Here is a 20,275-nt window from a genome sequence, read left to right on the forward strand (position 1 = left end):
AGTTCAATGAATTGTTGGGATAGTCCAGGGAAGAAGAGATCACAGCAGCAGCCAAAGAAGAGAAGGTGAATATTCCAGATACGCTTATTCCCCTGCCCGTTCCACCCCATGAAATCATAGGCTGTAGTAAGGGTCCTTTGTGTTTAAAGATGAATTGGATGTTACTGCGTTCACTGACGTATACACTGGTTCTGGGCATGCGCAGAACAATTTTATGCAAAATACGGCATTTACATTCTTTGAACATTCAGGACCTTAATGTTAAGCCCTTTTCTAGGCTTTTCAGAAATTCTGTTTATTCTAGAGGGAGCCTGCTACTCACTCGAACATTAATCTGGTGCTGTGACTTCCCCTGTCTTCCTTTCAACCCATGACCTTTGATGAGTTCAAGCAGCTTACTTGAAAGACTCTTTTTTTTTTACTAGCCATTTGCTCAGCCAAATCTAGGAGCTTTCTGGTAGATCGCCATGGAGGTGCATCTATAATTAAGGAGATAATTCTTAAGAGTTATATCTTGGCTTCCAGGACTGGTCTCTGACTTGAATCAAGTGGGTCTTGGAAGATTCTTTCTCTGCACTTTTTCTTGGAAGCTTCAGATATCTACTGGGCACATACGTACTGTATACACAATACTGCTTCCTATCATGAACTGGAGTCTACTGCTATGTTTAGATATAGGACTTGAAAGTTAATTGATACAATTAAGTTTTCTCACTCTGTCAGTTTGCTTTTCAGTGAAGAGCACACTACTAGTGGGTATTACTTCTGCTTCATGGGTTCTGCATATATAGCTTTATTTAGCAAATTTTTAAGATAGCTACATGATTGTCCAGACATGTGTTTGTGTAAGAAATGTAGATTTATTCTTACCATTCAAACCCTTTCTTGTAGGCTTGTACTATCAGTAAACTTAGTCCAACACAATTTTTCAGGGACATGTATTTCTCTTTCACTGTCCACTCATCTTTTTGTTTTATCTATTTCCCATCTATCTATCCACTTCTGATAAATGGAATACAGAACCCACAGGGAGTGCAGCCACTGCTCGGCCCAGAGGTGAGGGGGGATATTATGCTGCCCCCATTCGTCTCTCAACAGAGGAGAGTGGAGACCTCTTCTGGGCCTGTGCAGGACCGTGAAAGCTCAGAAGATCCTGCTCTGGAAGAGAGGGGGCCCGGCGATCTGCATTTCTGACCCGGACTGACAGTTTAGAAGAAAGGTATTTAATGGTATGCATAATATACATTAATATATCAAGGTAAATCTGGGCAAATTGTTTGCACCAAATATATCAAGACAACATTATCCAGATTCTACTGTTTTATTTGTCTTTACAAAGATTTGCCCGATTGCTTTGATTAATTCCTTTAATCTTTCCCCGTCCCCATCTAGAGAGTAACCACTTCATGCACAAATAAGCCACACTGAGCCCAAGCAGATCATGATAGGACTTTTATTCTTGTTTCAAAATATTGTCCAAGGTAAGGACTATTATGCAAGTCACTTCTCCATAACCCATGGCTGGCGCAGTGGAAAACATGACTCGGAATTGGCACAAGGACGTCATTATTGCCTCTGTATGAGACCTATAAGATTCACAGTTGCAGTACGTTTCCTCAGCAAATACATCATGCGGTCTATTGGCTCATGCGTGAGCGCAATATATGTGCAGGAAACAGGGAAATCTGGGGAGAATACATGACTTTTCTATGCCAAAAAACAGCAATGGGATGTGCCCTTTAAGGCAGCTTTTTGTTCTAATGCTTGATACAGTCACAAAGCAACTCAGCACCAGAATGAATTAAATATTTCTAGATCATGTTCTAGAGAGAAAACTGCATAGAAGATTTTCTTTTTCTTAACACACCATGAATATGAATTTAAGCTTACTACATAACTAGCCCTGGAATCTGAGCCCTGCCTGTTTCTCAGTCTGTCTGCTAAGGTACCCTTCAGATGTTACCAGTGCAGTATTGCCAACAGAGTGACAATGGAACTGGATTACAGTCAGGTTCATCATTGGACAGAGCATAGAGACCAGCTATGCAAGAAGGAAAAGGAAGAGGACAGACATGCACTTGTAACAGAATGGAGGGAATATAAATGGCTACTTTCATCTGTGTGGCTTTATTTCCAAAGTCATTTAAAGGCTTCTTTCAAGAAAAAAAAAATGCTGGTTGTTAAGTCAATGCATTGTGTCCTCTTGCAGAGGCATAATTCCAAAAATGATGCAAAAAAAAAAAAAAAGCTTATTCTAAGCACGGTCCAGCACTGCCCTTCTCTAATCTGATCTATTTTTAATGTACCAGTAATGTGCAAACGCATCTTTAAATTGGAAACAGCTCTTTGCTTGCAGTTCTGACTTGTTTTGCATAGTCCAGTTTTCCCAAACTGGTTTGGCTAGCAGGTGTCCTTACAGCAAGCCCTGAACAGCTGTCAGGGGAAATGGCTTGTGATGTCACTGTGCATTGCTTCTTTCCAAGTGCACCAGAATATGCTACTTCAGCATCACCCAGGCCTGTTCACAAAAATGCAGCAAACAGCCTTAACACAGTCAGCCCAGCGATGTGAAGCTTGTGTGTGGCTCTGTAATGGTCATGCTAGATTTTATATTGTGATTACAGCCTTATTAGGCAGTCTGCTGTCAGACTGTTGTACACCTCATCACCTCCTGTACAGGGCTTGTGCCTTGTTAACAGGTAGTCTCCTGCTGTCATGTCACATTGACAAACCACCTCGGTGGATTCCACTTAATGCTGGGAGTCTCAACTTGCCCTTGTGCATTATGGGAATCTTAAATTTGTGGATTGCCCTGAATAATAGCTTTTTTCTCTCCTTTTTGCCATAATGTTGCTCTGTGACTATAACTCACTACATTTCTAATTTTTTTATTTTTTTTTACACACCAACAAAAAAACTCTAAAAAGCAATTAAAAAAACTAAAGGTAATTTTGATAACAAAATAATACTATTTTCTTAAAATATAACCTTAAAACAGTCTCTGCGATACAAAAGTAAGGTAATAAGTTTGGAGGCAAAGAGAGATCCCCACATATGCGAGGAATGGGTAGAAGGTCCATTGAAGATGATAGAGGCCTTTAGCTACAGAGCACAAAATAACAACAGCAAGAAGGGGGGAGGACAAAGGACAGATCACTCGTTCCATAACATACAGGCCCCAGGGAGCTACACCTCCTAATCAGACACTAAATTGGTTCATAAGCATCTATAAATAATGGCTTTCCTATAGGAGCCATATAATCTGCTATACTTTCAGAAAACGCATCAGGGGCATCAACTTCTCACCCCACCATTTAACTAGACATGTATTGATCACCTCTTTCTAATACAGAGAGATAGGAATCTCTCAGCTTGTCTAATACAAAACACAAGGACAATTTATGTTTCTAATGCAAAGGGATCAAAGACTTAAATGCGAACACTATTGGCAGTGACAGAAATGCGTTTTATGGTGAAGAAAAAAACCCATCTGGCACATACTCCCTCCTCTAATAGAGGCATCGGTTCCATAATAGCGATCATGCACAGCTGTTTACCACAGATATAAAAAAGAAACATGTACATAAGGGCTGTCTGTCACTGATCTGTTCAGCCACCAAATACACTTCACCCAGTCTGCCTCCTAAATGTAAGCATGTATGTCTCACATACTAAGGCACATGTGACACCATACCCCTGGAACTCGCTTATAAAGATATGGATGCAAACAGTAGGACGGAGACTTCTCTCCTCCTCCTAAAACACAGACATCAGGACACAGACTTTTTGACTCCTCCTGAAACACAGACCTCTTGCCTCCTCCTAATACAAGGGCATCAGGACACAAATCTCTTGCATCCTTCTAACACACAGACATCAGGACACTGACTTCTCATCTGTTCCTTACACAAAGACATTAGAATACAAACCTCTCACTTCCTCCTAATACACAAACTTCTCACCTTCTCCTAATACACAGACATCAGGACACTGACTTCTCATCTCTTCCTTATACAAAGACATTAGAATACAAACCTCTCACTTCCTCCTAATACACAAACTTCTCACCTTCTCCTAATACACAGACATCAGGACACTGACCTCATCTCTTCCTTATACACAAACCACTCACCTCCTCCTGATACACAGACATTAGGACATAAACCTCTGTCCTCCTCCTAATACACAGACATCAGTACACAGTTCTCACTTTCTCCTAATATACAGACATCAGGACACTGACCGCTCACCTCCTTCTAATACACAGACAACTCTCCTCTTCCTAATACAGACATCAACCTCTCTCCTCCTCCTAATACACAGGTATCAGGGCACAGCCCTTTCTATTACTCTAAATACACAGACATCAAGACACAAACTTCTTGCCTCCTTCAAACATACTGATATCAGGACACTGACCTCTCACCTCCTCCTAATACACAGAACTTAGAACACAAACCTCTCATCTCCTTCTAATACAAAGGCATCATGACACAGAGTTCTCATCTCCTACTACACCGATATCAAGGCACAGACATCTCACCGCCACCTAATACACAGACATCATGATCACAGACCCACCACCTGTTCCTAATACAGAGACATCAGAAACAGACCTCTCTCCTCCTCCTAATACACAGACATCAGGACCCTTACTACTTATTCTAATCACAGACAATGATGAACTTTAAGCAGCCTGTTGGGAACTATAGAAGGGTATCCTATAAAAGTGGAGTAAGCAGAAAGTTGACTATAGTCTTTAACATAAAGGTAAATTAGTTCCATATCCTTTACAAAATACAACCACTTCAACTTACCACCATGGTGCTAAACTAGCGATAAACATGGTGGTATTTTTTTTAGACTATGGGGTCCATTTTTTGAAATATATACTCTCCGCTTACATCACATTCTATGGAACACCCCTTATGTCTTTGAATCACTGCGGAATTGAGGTGATGCACTGTACAATCCAGTCATATGATCGCACCAATAATTTGCTGCTTCAGCTCCACTCCTGCTTTCAAAACACTTATGTTCTCAAGGGGAAGTATCACTTTATTTACCGTGCTGTTTGAAGGAGCATAGCTGATTTCAGTATAATAGTAAAAATTTGATTGTAATATAAACAGAGCTCGGCTTTCTCTAATAGTCAGTCTTTAGTCTGTGTTCTGCTATCTATGGAAAGCATTTTGCTGGCAGAAACAGCACTCGCCATAGACAGCTATGTGATGCTCTGCTGGCAGGCTCTGTGCTACAAGACAATTATACTTCATTTACATAATGTATTAAAGTTTAACAATACTTCCCCTTTAAATGAACAGCAGATTAGCAAAGCAGCCTATTTATGTATTATAATCATGTACTTCCAGCCAGCTCCTGGGAAATGAAAGATCACAAACTTGATCTTGATATAAATGTTCAGTCTTCCATTCAAGAACCGCACGCACAGTTTGCATATGGAAGCTTACAATGACTGGATAGTATATAATATATAATACGATGCAGTGATTGTACTATTGCTCCATCTGGGATGTACAGGTTTGTAACCAGATTAAAACATTATCCCTTCAAATAGAAAATGTTATTTTCAATGGCTGGGAGCACAGGAAGCTCACAAACACGTCTAGCGAGATGTAATGTTACAGACTGTGGCATCTTACACACATTCCACTATTTATTTGTTATAAAATCAGCCAGTGAGAAATTACCTTTCATCAATCTAGTGCACAGTAATGAAAGCTAATGTCGGATTGGTTGGTTTATAACACATTCAAGGCCTTACTTAAAGGGGCGATAACAATAAAATATACATATTTTAAAATATATTGTGAAAAATATAACATAATTGCACTGTTTTTGTTTGTTTGCAATTTAGGTCTATTGACCGGTTCAGAGCAGTGTTTCCCAACTGCGGTCCTCAAGCCCCCTCCAAACAGTCCAGGTTTTAAGGATATCCATGCTCGAATGCAGGTGGTTTTATTAGTGGGGAGTTGAGGACTGGATTTGGGAACCACTAGAACAACGAAATCTCTCCATGTACAGCGGTGGAAACCAAACGCACCTGCAGGATATAAAGGACAAAGGTGCAGTAACCCATAGGGATCGATCTAATATGACACAGTGCAATGATAGTATGTGAGAACCTGGCTTATGAATGAAGTAGAAACAGGCTGCTTGATATCTGGAGCTGAATAAACACAATCCTGTGGGTCCCAGACTTGGCACAGATGAGTGTGACATTAGAAAGTGGTTGCAAAGTAGATCTGACTCCCATGCAGTGTATCAGGGCAGCCTTCACCTCTCTCTCACGTTCATCCACCCATTCACACCTGGAGAGCTCGAAGTAAAGGATTATTCTGATAACCTTTGAACCAAGAAGGGACTGTGAGACAAGACAGGGGTGAGAAGGGGAGGACACTGGAAGACATCACTCCTCACAGTCACAGAGAGCCAGTGTGCACTACCTCTATTAGATCAGGAGTCAATGAGGCGGATAAAAGGGTGCAGTTTGCAGGACACCCATCGCCGCAGAGGACAGAAGTACTGATAATGAAACTGCTGAAATTCCGGGGTGAGCCGGATGTCCCTCAGAAATGCTAACTCCAGGTCAGACTCTGCCAATATGACCAGCAGCAGAAGCAATGCCAACAGCAGGCATAGTGTGACTGCCAGCAGCCGGAGAACGCTTTGTAGAAACTTATTGGCCTGTTCTGGTTCAGGTTCCTTCTGACCAGCTCCCTCTGGCCCAGGTAGTGCTGGTGGAGGGATCTCCATGTCAGGAATGCTGGGAGCAGCCAGGTCACCCTCCTCATCCTGGGTAGTGCATGTAGTCCCATTTACCTGCTGCCCGATGGATAACTCCAGGTTGGACTCACACACAGGGGTTGGGAGAATGCTGCAACAAGGAGTGTATGCCTCATCACTGATCACTGTCTCCCGGGAGCCTCGAGGGGATAAAGCATCAATGTGGTCAGAGGAGTGAACTGGAGTAGAGTGGGCACTGTCACGAAGAGATTCCAGACCTGCACAAACAGGGACACTTAACAGACCGTATAGAGAGCAAATGAAAAAAAACTAGACAATAATAGAAATAAGCAATATGAACCTGTACACTAGTACACACACAATCATGCATATATAAGACCCTATAGTTTCTATATACAGCCATGCTGCACATTTTGATATTCACCTCTTAATCCAATTTCTCTAATGCTTGCAGTTTGTGGAGTTGGTGCAGGGACCCCTCCAAGTAGAGCTGGAAACAGGGGCAATGCTCCCAGGGCTCTCCCTAAGAGACGGGGCCCAAGGCTGAGCACACGGATCTTCACATCGCGATAACAGTGATTGATCATACGCAGGTGTACATTCACCTTGGTCCTGATACGGATCAGACACTTCACCATGATGAAGGAAGAACAATATTCCAGTATCTTGTTGTACTCCTAGTGTCACTTCCAATGTAAAGCACTCAGCACATCCAGTTGTTCCTCTATACACCACCTTCCTTTATGCCTTTCTCACACCGAACGTGTCCTTACAGTTACCTAATAACCTGCCGCCTCTCTCTGCTTATGCACTTTCTATACACTCTTTCTTCTACCTCCCTCTTTTTGCCTCTCTCTTTCTCTCCTCAACCCAAGCCTCTGTCTCTCTACCATCTCACTCCCTCTGCTCTGACATACAAGGTGAAGCTTCTGACTCCCAGCAGCTATTTTGGGAACTTATATATTTACTACTGAGCTCAGGCAGATAGAGCCGAATCTGTGCCCAGCTGTCACTTACCACTCCCACATAAAAACTAGCAATCTAGCACACACCTCCTTGCAGACACTCACAGTTCCCAAACAAATGTACACTGCCCACTACACACTTCAACCTCTTATGAAGAAGCTCTCTAAGTGGGCTAACCCTTCACCATTCATACAAGAATCCTGCACAGTATCCCATTATAAACACATTAGACTAGAGCAGGCATTCTCACCCTGTGATACGTGTACAGCGAGTAGTGCATCTATATCATACATGTAATCATCCTATTACATTTATGTAAATGGAAGGAATTAGGTATATATGATAGATGCTTCTAAGAATAGTAATCAAAGCTTATGTGACTATTGTAAACTTTATAATTGTGTCTATTACTATTTTAACAAGAATTCAAGCAGCCACTGTGGGTCATTGCATTGATGTAAGGCAACAAACCGTCCCCAGAAGTGAAACCCCCCCTTGAGTACACACAAACCTACAGACATGGCAGGAATTTGTAACCATACGGAGATATGTGGAAGACCATTATAGACACAAGGGCAGGTAATTGTGAAAGGATTACAGAGACAAAGCTGGTACCGGGTAAGAGAAAGGATGAAACACGAGAGAACCATACGTACCTTCCATGATAGATATGTGTACAGCTCTCCTGCGTGTCCGGGGAACACTGCTCAGCCGCAGTCCATGACTAATTGAGGGACAACTGCGACTTGGTACCATCCCTGCCCTGTGACACAAACACATGGTCAATAAGTGACTCCCTCAAATGCCAAGAATGGTCCACACAAATCAAAATGATGGTTAAAACATTATAGTGGAAATAAAATAGTTCTGCACACCACATTCTAATGTCTAACAATATGTTGGTAATGCTTTTTATGCATGCACAGAATCTGATATTCGTAATGAACCTGTTTTGTGTGGGAGCCGGCAATTCTCTACACTGATCACATTGGGCCTGATTCATTAAGGAAAGTTGAATGAAAAATTTACTCCTGCACAAAACCATGTTACAATGCAAGGGGTGCAAATTAGTTTTCTATTTTGCTCATGAGTTAAATACTGACTGTTTTTTCATGTAGCACACAAATAGTTGATAGCTTATTTGTACACTGAAATTTAAAGTTGATATTTGTGTGTTACATGAAAAAACAGACAGTATTTAACTCATGTGCAAAACAGAACACTCATTTGCACCCCTTGCATTGTAACATGGTTTTGTCCAGGAGACTACTTGCTTAATTTTTTACTTAACTTTCCTTAATACATCAGGCCCATTGTGTAGAAGTGGAGACTCTCCTGCTGTGGTTTATTATTCAGTTACAATATGAGTGCTCCTATCTTCTATATGTCTGTTCAAGTCAAAACACAAAGGTATTTATCAATGGGATATGCATAAGGAGCAGACTAGGGTACATACTGTATGACTATGGAGATTTAGGGAGCACATACATGTAGTATTAGCTCACTATATAGGGTACACAGAGGAACAGCTGGAGATATAATTAGGGTTCACATTCACACAATAAGCTAAATACACAAAAGATGTATTGTTTTTGAAGTTTAAAATCAGTTTTAAACACCATCTTAAGGCCGTTACAGTATATATCAGAAATAAAATATTTTCATTCATGTTACAAAGAAGAGAAAAATAACATTTTTATTCCACTATAAACGGAACAGGTTTTCTTTAATAAAAACAAAATATGGAAAATAAAATTTCAGCCATTTTAAAACATTATTATATGAATAAATATGTAACAAAAGACCACAGAACTGAATTGGTAAGAGTCTTGGTGGCATCTTGGGTAAGAAAAGGGCATATTCTGACAATATTTCAAAAGTGTAGGTGACAGGACTGGCGGAGAGGACTGGATGTGAGGAATAATGCAAACGGCGGAGTCAAGTGTGACACCAAAGCAGCGGGATTTGGAAACTGAGGAACTTGTGGTGATGTTGTCAGTGAAGAAGATTTGAGGAGGAAGAAAGACGATAAGCTCTGTTTTGGACATGTTGAGCTTTAGGTAGTGTTTGGACAATACATGTGCAGACGGTCTAATGAGATACAGGAAGAAATCAGATGATGAGGGGTAGATTTGAATGTCGTCAGCATAGAGGTGGTCCTGGAGGACACATGAGTGAATTAGTTGCCAAAGAGAAGAAGTACAGTGAGAACAGTAATGGGCCGAGAACAGTGAGAGTGGAGGGGCTCACTCCCTTAGGAAAAACAAGGGTAGAATAAAAAACATATGTATGACTCTCCTCGCAGATCCCTGATGTGAATGACAGAACAGGAGACCTGTCAGTAACTAACTATTGCAGAACGCGGCCTTATCCTGATTGACGACGTTTCCACTTGGGGTCTAGCCGCCACTTCATTGTAGCAATGAGGTTCATTGATAAAGTGTATGAATGAGCCTCCATTCGACTAGGTCCACACTGCGTGTTTTTCCTGTTATAGGGTGAACAAGCCTGTCATAGCCTGTAGCTGGTTGCCGCTTTTGAGGGGGATGTCTTAGCCTGTAGCTGGTTACCGCTTTTGAGGGGGGATGTCATAGCCTATAGCTGAGTGCCGCTTTTGAGGGGGGCTGTCATAGCCTATAGCTAGGTGCCGCTTTTGAGGGGGGCTGTCATAGCCTATAGCTAGGTGCCGCTTTTGAGGGGGGGATGTCATAGCCTATCGCTGGGTGCCGCTTTTGAGGGGGGGGGGCTGTCATAATAGCTATGTTGACAGCAATTATGTGAACACGCCCTGACTGTACTCCCCCTACACCTCCACGCCCCCATTCCCTCCAGTGTTCCACCTCTTCAGGTGTAAGGAGAGGTAAGTCAGGTATACGCAATGCGTATTTTACGCGAAAAAAAGGGGGCTTGCTTCCGACTCAAATGAGCCTGTGGTGTACATTATCATGTGAACAAAAAAAGTTCAGGATAAAGAGACTAAGGGGTATATTTACTAAACTGTGGGTTTGAAAATGTGGAGATGTTGCCTATAGCTAGAATCCGATTGGTTGCCATAGGCAACATCTCCACTTTTTCAAACCCGCAGTTTAGTAAATCTAGCCCTAAGAGTGGAACACTAAGCACCGTAAGTAAGTCAACACAACACATAAAATGTGAGAAGAATACAATATATTTTTGCTATCTTTTGAGAAAATTGAAAGTTTAAAAGTAATCTTGTGAAAACCCAGCTTTGTCCCCACAACAAGCAGTTTTGCTTTCAGCGACATATTTTTATATGAATTCCACATCCTGTGGCATCTTATACCCACGCACATCAATATCTAAAATGTACAGTATACATGATACAGGGTGGAGAGAGAAAACAGTTATATCTGGAAAAAAGCAAACTATTTCCACTAAAGTCAACAGTAAGATAATGAAAACATAAAACGGAACCACTGAAATGGAACCATGGGTCCAGAGAATAAGAATAAGATCAAAATGAATCTGGGTCTCAGGATAAAAAAAAAAATCTAGAACCCTGCATTAGCACAACATATGGACAATGAAGGTGGAACAATGGGTGTAAGTTAAGGAATGCATGAGGGTATATTTATAATAAAGGAACAGAATTATAATATTATACATATCACATGCCTGTGAATCTCAGGAGGCTCTCTCTTGATTTTGGCACTTGATTCCATAACTTCTTTGGCAACTCGACCACTAGGGAAAAGCAGGTTTTCAAAAAAGAAGCACGAGAAAAACAAGAGCAAAGTAATATAAATGTTGTGGTTATTAGGATTTACAATATGTACAGAGCAAAAGACCCGGGAGAGCGACATAGAGGAGAGAGATCAATTACACAGCACTGGGACAGAAATACAGTGGGGAGACTTAGGGGCTTATATCGAGATGGATGCATATGCACCTTTGGAGTATGGACACACGCAGGAAAAAGCGTATCTGTGTTTATATTCAGAATCGGACACATCTTGTGAACAACTCAAAAAGTGATACTTACTGGCATATCAGTGTGTATATGTATACCTGACGGTAGTATAGACTACGCCATTGTTGGGCGTATGTGTTTGTACTCAATGCGAGATGCAATTACCCTATTTGTAGACAACGCTGTAATGTGAAAAAAACATGACTTAATACATTTTTTTGTTGAGCACAAGTAAGTAATGCGGCCAGATACACAAGAAAGAATAATGTCTTATTAAAAAAGCAAAACGTAAACGGCAACTGTCTTTCCTGCAGCAGATCAAAGGTAAAGCGAATAGACAGGATACAATATAACTGCAACACTAATGGTTTCAGTGCTGTCAGCTGGAGAGGTCAATCCACAATCCGCCAATCAGAAGCGGTTACACAGTACTGCTGATAATAATCATCATTATTGCGTATATTTGCACCAGCCCTTTAGCACCCACAAAACATAAGCCTCCTGCATATGCATCCACATGCAATAGAGTCGCAAGTATGGGAACATGCCCTCACTGTTCTCGGCCCGCCCCCATTCCACCTCTCCAAGTTAAAGAGTTGTAAGTCGTAGATAAGCAAAATATCTTGACACAAAAGCATACGCAACATGAAAATGCGTGTCTTACAAAAGGAAACACTAACATCCACCTCCAAATAAGGCCCTTACTGTTTTTCAAAAGAATATGGTAGTTTGCATTCGGAACTTAAGCATTTTTTTACCTACCTGTATCGGAAGCGGCTGCCTTTGAAGAACAAGTTACTGCTGGAAACTGTGCGAACCTGGTTGGAGTTCTCAAGTCTACACAAAGAATGCACAAGAGGAAAGCATTGATACCGTTTGAAAGAAGGCTTGGGAGAATGTTCTATCTAAACATGTGGAAATGTGCATGGATAAGAAAACGGAATACTGACTTGTAGAAGGATTGGTTCTCCACTCCACATTTCCACAGGTGTTTGCAGGCCTCGGGAGTAGGCGCCAGGAACGTAAGCACCAAGCGCTTTTCCTACGAAGACAGACATTTTAAAATAAGCTGAATTTCCCATTGAGGTGCCAGGGTCTATGTTATACCTAAAATTCAGTGAGCTGAAGAGATCTAATTAAATGCTGTCAAACATGTCATTACTACAAAGTATTGCAAGGTGCCTCTGGCAAAGGGGGCCTACGGTTTGACAGCCCTCGATCTATCTGACTTAAGTATCCAATAGCCCATGTACATTATATATATCCTGACTGACTGGTATATATAGGGCCTATATGACTGATGAATACACACACTGTGGGTTAAATGTACACATGCAAACTTTTTCATAACATTCACAAATGTAAGAACGGTGCCAAATAGCCCAGCAGATAAACATGGGATATGCTCAAAGACACATTTATGATAAGTGTTAACATATAGGAGGAACTGATGGAATTCTGTCAGTCTTATAGGACAGTTTGGAAAATAAAAACAAACGTCTCATTTGTTGCTTAGGGTTACAGCAGTTACTTGTCCTATGCTATGTTCAGGTATTTTCTTGTAAAATGTCCTACGTTCTGCCAAGCTGAAAATGAGACAAAAGTAGTCTCTCACAGGCAGCTGTAATGGTTTTATCCCAAGAACACCAGAGTACTAACCATCCAGAGAATAGGACATGTTTAGGCTCATTTTCAGCACCCTAATGGGTCCAGGAAGAATGTGTTTTTGGACATGTTCCCCTACTCTGCCCTCTCTCACGCTGTCCCCCTCCTCTGTCACGCTGTCCCCCTCCACTGCCCCTCTCACGCTGTCCCCCTCCTCTTCTCTCACGCTGTCCCCCTCCTCCCCTCTCACGCTGTCCCCCTCCTCTGCCCTCTGTCCCCCTCCTCTGCCCTCTGTCACACTGTCCCCCTCCTCTGTCACGCTGTCCCCCTCCACTGCCCCTCTCACGCTGTCCCCCTCCTTTTCTCTCACGCTGTCCCCCTCCTCCTCTCTCACACTGTCCCCCTCCTCTGCCCACTGTCACGCTGTCCCCCTCCTCTCTCATGCTGTCCGCCTCCTCTCTCACGCTGTCCCCCTCCTCTGCCACGCTCCCTATCTCTGACCCCTCTGTCATGCGACAGCCATAGTAAGAGCAAACAACACAAAAACTTACCAATCCGCGCGGCGCCGGGACCCAGCATCCTCCTCTCTCATGCAGCTTGTCACTGAATGTCGATATTCAGTCACACGCTGCTTGAGAGAGGTGGATGCTGGGTCCCGGCACCGCGCGGATTGGTAAGTTTTTATGTTGTTTGCTTTTTCTATGGCTGGCCCGCGGCACCCCTGTGACAGCGCCGCGACACCCCTGGGAGATGCGGTGCACACTTTGGGAACCGCCGATTTAACACATCGAAACCACATTGATCGCAATACTTGTCTCCTGGAGAAAACCGGCTCAGGGTGCCCATACACTCTGCAATGTTGAAGGTCAATCTGGTAAAAAATGGGGCTCTGTCCCAAAAAGACAGCCAAACCGAATCAAAATCTTATTGTAATCAATCCACGGTAACATATACAGTGTATATATATATATATATATATATAATATATATATATATGTTGCAGACCACTCTAATAGTACACTATAGAATTCAGCCACTTGCTATGACAGAAGCTGACAATGGTCTGGCTCAGATCTCTGTCAGAGAATGTCAAGGTTCCAATTCCACTATGGGCACCTTAGCTCTTGCTTCCAGAGCCTGACATGGGCAAAGTAACACTTGCAATGTGCCCCATATTGCCCATTTTCATTAATTAACCCGTTGACTGTGGAGACTTTTCTCACCCCTGTGAGTAGGCACTTATTGGGCTGGTCACATTCCAACATCAATATCAGTAATGTGTTTATGTAGTAGCCACACAATTTATACCACGTTTCTTTCAGAAGACTTTGAATTTTCAGAAAATACCATTAGTTTGCTTATACCACACACGGCAAAGACAATCTAACCAACATGGCCTAAAAAGTGCTTTTGTTTTTTTGTTTTATTTAAATTGCAAGAAAGTGAACTAAAAGCAAATGTGTGCATTATTTTCTCACCACAACAACCACCACAACCACTAATAAATATTTTGTGGTTCTTGCTTTGGCACCAGTCCACCTTCCCAAGACAGCAAAAAGCAGGATTCTACACTTAGGTTTTCATAATAAAATTTTCTCATTTTTTTTTTACTAATTTGCAATATCTTTAATGAAATGTACAAAATGTGTAAGAACAATATTGCAGCCTAACAAGGAATACCATTTTGAAAACTAGAAAACCTACTGCATCAAATGACCGTATCCCTGTTTTTATTGAAACCAGGATAGGGGAGATCAGGGCTTTAGAAATCCCCCCATCTCTGGACGTTAAAGGAACATTGGTGTAAAAGTTTGCTACTACGCTACTAAGATCAAATCTAGTGACCAGACCACCATTCAGCCTTCGTGTCTGCAGGACCACAAACAAAGCCCTCTGGAATATTATGTTAGAAGCACACAGACTATATAATTGTGTGACATTTTTACACACTGTTTTCCCCAAAGCAATTGGATTGAAATACGGGGAGAACTGGAAAGCTTTAACCCAGGGATGAAGACCAACTATCTGCACAACAAGTGACAGGTTTTATACAACAATTATTTTTGACATATTGGCCAGTCATTCCCCTACTGAAAACAGCTAACCTTGCACTGCACAAATAACGTTTCATGCCTAGCATTGCATTTAACCTTCTTACTCACTGATTAGTTTCTAGGTATGGACATGGCTCTAGAATGGATGTGTGCTTGTGTGTAATCCCATCATGTTGTGAATGATTACATATTCTCTGTAAAGAGCTGTGCAATATGTAGGTGCTATATAACTAACAGTTCATAACTAAAATAGTTCATGTAATAATGTTCTGTATGTATACACATCAGTCATTCAGAAGAGGTATATATAAAATCAAACTATTAGTCCCTAAGAGGCGTACAGGTTAATCAGGCAGTATAAAGATCCCAGTCAGTTAGTGTATATATATTTATATATCAGCTAGTCACCCTGTATATATACCAGTCCATTTGTATATACCAGTCTGTCAGGGTATATATTGACATTTTACCTCCTTCTCTCTCACATATAAATGAAAAGTTTTTCCTTCAAATTTCATTTTTGTGGCATCACTCCTGAAATAAAACAAAAATAAATAAAAATCACAAAGACTTCCACAAGGATAGACATAATGACAGGACATGTACAAGTACAGTGGGTTGCAGGAGCAGCAAGAAGCTAGAATGACATTACAGAGACAGAGGTAGGATTTGGGGGTGTGGGAGGGATTGAGTTTCACAGTATGAACACATTCTAGTGTTAAATAATAAGGTTATAATACGGCTTCTCCACATTATAGCTAAATGAGATGTTTTCTTCTTGTGTAATCTAAGTGGTTACATTTGTCCCATCTCTGAAATACAATCTACAGTTCACTAGTATCACCTCAACTGCAGCAATAGGTACTAAGACCAGTCATGGGGGTAAATGTATCAAGGTCCGATTTTTTCAGTGATTTCAAATCGCAGCAAATCTTGGGAGATAATCGATAGCGGCTGAATCCCAAAGTCACTATATGTATTAAGTTGCGATTTTTAGTCTGAACTCGCTGTTCATCTCTCGCGATTTGCGTCGATTTCAAACTATTCCGTGTTTACCTGAAAATTGCCATTTGAAAGACAAGACTTCTTTCTGATTGGTTGCAAGTTTTACATGCAAAACTCTGGCGATTTTAGGCTCACTAACATTATATTATTTTTTTTTTAAAAAAATGCATGGGGTCCCCCCTCTAAGCACTATTAACCCTAGTGCTGCCAGCCTACTGCTGTTTGCGTGAAAATCGGGCAAAAATTTGCGTGGTGTCCCCCCGATTGTTACGCAGCCAGCACTAGGCAAACCAGCCAGGGTGGCACTATAGCAAGGGGACACACAGCAGGGGTCCCTCTGCCATAATGACAAACCAACCACAGGCTGTTCAGCGCTGGGTTGGATTTCCTAGGGAGTGGGGTCCGCAAAAAAAAAACATGCAGCCCCCCCTCTAGGAATAACCAGCCCACTGCTGAAAGCACTAGGGCTCTTCTTACACCCCTGGGCATTGGGTGTAGGGTAAGAATGGCGATTAAAGTGTAAACAAACAAAAAAACAGACGCCATTTTTGTTTGTGGAACTACAATTCTCAGCCTGGCCGGGCTGCCCTAAACAGTCAGGGCATGCTGAACTACAAACACTAGCATGCACAAGTGCAACGTATCACCAGAAGTCTATGTGTACTTTCCTGAAACAGTGGAAAAAGCTAAATATAAAAACAGTTATAAAAACCCTGTGATGGACATCTATTCATTATAGGCATCTATTGATACTGACAGACTCCACTTTTGCTGAATAGGGGCTAGAACGATAATTACTCTCAAATTGGGCAGTGCTGTGTTTGAGGTCCAAGAAAATTCTATAATGGAAATTATATTTTTAGCATTGGGACCTTTTTTAATGCTTACCCGAATAGTACGGTTCACCATAATCACAAACATATCAAAAGACGATTACAAAATAAATAAATGTAGAATTCGGGTGCCTGTTTCAAATGACTATGGTAAAGTACTTGATGTAATTCATATTATACTAGACCTTTACTGTAGACTGCATTAGGAGTCTATTTATTAATATTGGGCGATATGGAAGATTTTCTATCTCTGTTTATCGCAATCTTCCACCCACCCAGGAAAATCTCACTAGGACAGTTGAGCTATGCTCAGCTCTCTGGCCATACTGACTGTCAGCATTAGGATGCGGCTGACCACATGGCCATTGCAGGGTCCTTCTGTGTGTGTGTGAGCAGGCTTAGTTCTTCTATGGCCATCCTAAGATGGAGATATTAATAGGAGTACAATGGCAGTATGTGTACTGCCACTGTATATGGTACATAGGATTCTCCATGCTTTGCATGAGAGGAGATCTGCTACAGGTGAATAGGGAGGCCGAACATCTGGGAAAATCTCCCCTTCTCACAGATCTAGGGCTTTTTTCCTATTGATAAATAGACCCCTTTATATTTATCGTGATTAAGTATACCATGAGGACAGAACCAGCTCCTATTGGGGGAAGTGGTACAGTAGAAAAGAGTAAGAACTGGGAGCAGACTGTACAGACATTAGACACACAGTAAGATGAGGACATACACACTGCAGCACAAGTCACAAGACAAGACTCAAAGTGTCTTCCTTCTGGATTCAAATCACCTATCCCTCTTCTGAGAGCATTATAGAGGTATACATCACTGTGTTAGCCTTTAAAAAGTGTCTGACCTAATCATATAAATGTGACTACTACTGTATGTTGTGGCGGTTTGTACATAACTTAGCATTCTGGTTTAGTATGTCAAGCAGTCAGTCGTGGTGTGTGCATGTGGCAGTGATTTGCTTTGGAAAGCAATGAGGTTACACAGTGTATGAGAATGCAGAGGGACAGAGTTGGAAGAAAGAGGAAATTACAGTGTATACATATGGCGAGGGCTTAGTTGCACGATGGGTTATGGGAGGCTTACAGGAAGATAGATAAGCAGAGAGGACTTACTGAAAAGAAAGTATCAGGACAGGAAGGAACAATGTGAAAACCTGTAGCAAATAAGAAGGCCTGGACTAGAAAACATGGATTTATTTGTCTTTCTAATTAGCACATGGCGAGTTTAAATGCACCAGGTTAATTACTCACCCTTCAGTGGGAGGACAGACAGGGAACAGAGAGTGAGAGAAAACACAAGCGAGACAGTGGTCTTCCAGACTCACCATTTTATAAAGTGAACCCTCTTATTTCCCTGCAACACGATAAAGCCGAAAGGAGTAAAGGCCAAAAATGCAGAGTTCCCAGAGACATCCTGAAAGATAGGGAGACAGGGAATAGAAAGCACAGGAAGAGAAGAGACGGAGGGGAGCGAGGAAGGCAAGGGTTGGACAGAGAGGATGATGGGTAAAGACGATTGAGCTGACAATGAGGTACCTTACACGGATGAGGATCCACTCCATATGTCTCCAGGGTCTGAGCTTTCCTCAGAAAGCACAACTCTGCTGCAGCAGGTAACAAACCACTAAGAGGAAAGCAGGAGAAATAGGGCACACTACTTAAAAACGGTGTAAATGGCACTGTGAGCCCCTAATACTACAGCCTAATTTATAACGTGAAACTAAACTCCAAAAATGAAAGTAATTATTATAAAATGCATTCATGTGAAAGTGATAAACGCGGACTCGTAATATCTAGTAAGTGGTGTATGTTTCTGCTACACCAAGAGCAAAGGAAAATGCTCTCTTCTGGTTAACTGCTTATGTAAATGTGTAACATATGAAGAAGAATAGGGAGTAAAAGAAAAGCCTTCTGAATTATACATTACTGCTGTTAAATGCTTGTTTGTGGATGTGGGATGGATTCTCACAAAAACATGCTAGCACTCGGCAGCATGCAGTGAGCAGCCTTCAGATTAATTTTCTGACTAACCATAGATCTTATTATACTCAGAGTATGATAGACAATGTAGACAGTCCTCCTCTACAACTTTTTTTCAGGTTAATTTCCACTTTAGAAAGGGTCTGTCAATGTTCTGCTCACCTGAGCTCATTCCTGTGAATCTCAGCGATTCTCCTCTCCAGCTTTTCGGAGTGTTTGGGCAGGAACTGAAACTTAGAACTATAACCTTCTGGATGCTTTCCAGGGTCATAATCCCCAATCTCTGCTGCAAGACAGACAGAATATGAGGGGCAGGAAAATCCCATTCTATGCAGGTCAAATACATTGATCACACGAGCGGCAGCAGGAGAAGGAGTTAAGATTATATTACATAGACACAAAACACTACTACTACTACTGGAAGCATGAGGAACACAATAAATCATAACATAGGAAATTACAATCTGTCAACAGCACTTACCCTGTAATATGTAAGCTGCCAGCAGAGCGGCATCAGAGGTCTTACAAAGCAATCGCCCATGGTACAAGTCCCTCTTTACTTGCAGGAAAACCATATACCTGTAGTATAGTTACTTAGATGGTTAGCATGCCCAGTATTAGAGCAACAGCTACAGCATAGGAAAGGGAACTTTTAGCTAATAAGAAGTGGTGGTAGAAATACCATAAATACACTGTAACTCATAATACTCAATTAGACATTTCCTTTCATTTATCTAACTAACTTGCACTTGATTGAACAAAGACAAGATCTGCCTGGTTGCTAATGCTTACATCTGTGCTATTTGTAGCGAGTTATTAAATGTATCATTTCAACACCACAGTTATGCACTGAACATTTTTTGTAAAGTAACATTGATATAATACATTTATGTAGTTTATATGGTGAGCAGACACCTCATAATGATCATTTTTACATGTTTAGCAGACTGTTAGTGATGACCCGGAGTGTAATGAGAGTTTATCGTAATGAGTTAAGGATTTGTTGGCTATTGAGATACAAGATGGACGGATTAAGACACAAGTGAGTTAATGCATGGCAACGGCTCAAGAGACGATAGTACACAGAGACTGTGACAGATGCAGTAGAAGTTACTC

At 41.5% G+C, this 20,275-nt stretch overlaps 1 protein-coding gene across 3 annotated transcripts in view; it reads right to left on the minus strand.

Moving 5' to 3' along the window:
• Positions 1-1,439: 1,439 nt before the first annotated feature.
• Positions 1,440-20,275, minus strand: part of FRMD5 (FERM domain containing 5) — a 42,176-nt gene continuing 23,340 nt past the window's right edge. For 2 of the 3 annotated variants that reach the window (XM_075207512.1, XM_075207510.1), the window contains exons 5-14: positions 19,641-19,738; positions 19,322-19,445; positions 18,716-18,803; positions 18,505-18,593; positions 15,795-15,858; positions 12,616-12,707; positions 12,428-12,502; positions 11,371-11,439; positions 8,391-8,497; positions 1,440-7,025 (exon numbers count right to left, since the gene is read on the minus strand). In XM_075207512.1, the coding sequence (XP_075063613.1) occupies positions 6,478-7,025; positions 8,391-8,497; positions 11,371-11,439; positions 12,428-12,502; positions 12,616-12,707; positions 15,795-15,858; positions 18,505-18,593; positions 18,716-18,803; positions 19,322-19,445; positions 19,641-19,738 (1,354 nt within the window). In that variant the 3' untranslated portion in view covers positions 1,440-6,477. The remainder of the gene's footprint in view (positions 7,026-8,390; positions 8,498-11,370; positions 11,440-12,427; positions 12,503-12,615; positions 12,708-15,794; positions 15,859-18,504; positions 18,594-18,715; positions 18,804-19,321; positions 19,446-19,640; positions 19,739-20,275) is intronic. The other variant, XM_075207511.1, reaches the window with a different exon arrangement.

Source organism: Mixophyes fleayi, chromosome 4 (genome assembly GCF_038048845.1).
Source record: "Mixophyes fleayi isolate aMixFle1 chromosome 4, aMixFle1.hap1, whole genome shotgun sequence".
Taxonomy (NCBI): domain Eukaryota; kingdom Metazoa; phylum Chordata; class Amphibia; order Anura; family Limnodynastidae; genus Mixophyes; species Mixophyes fleayi.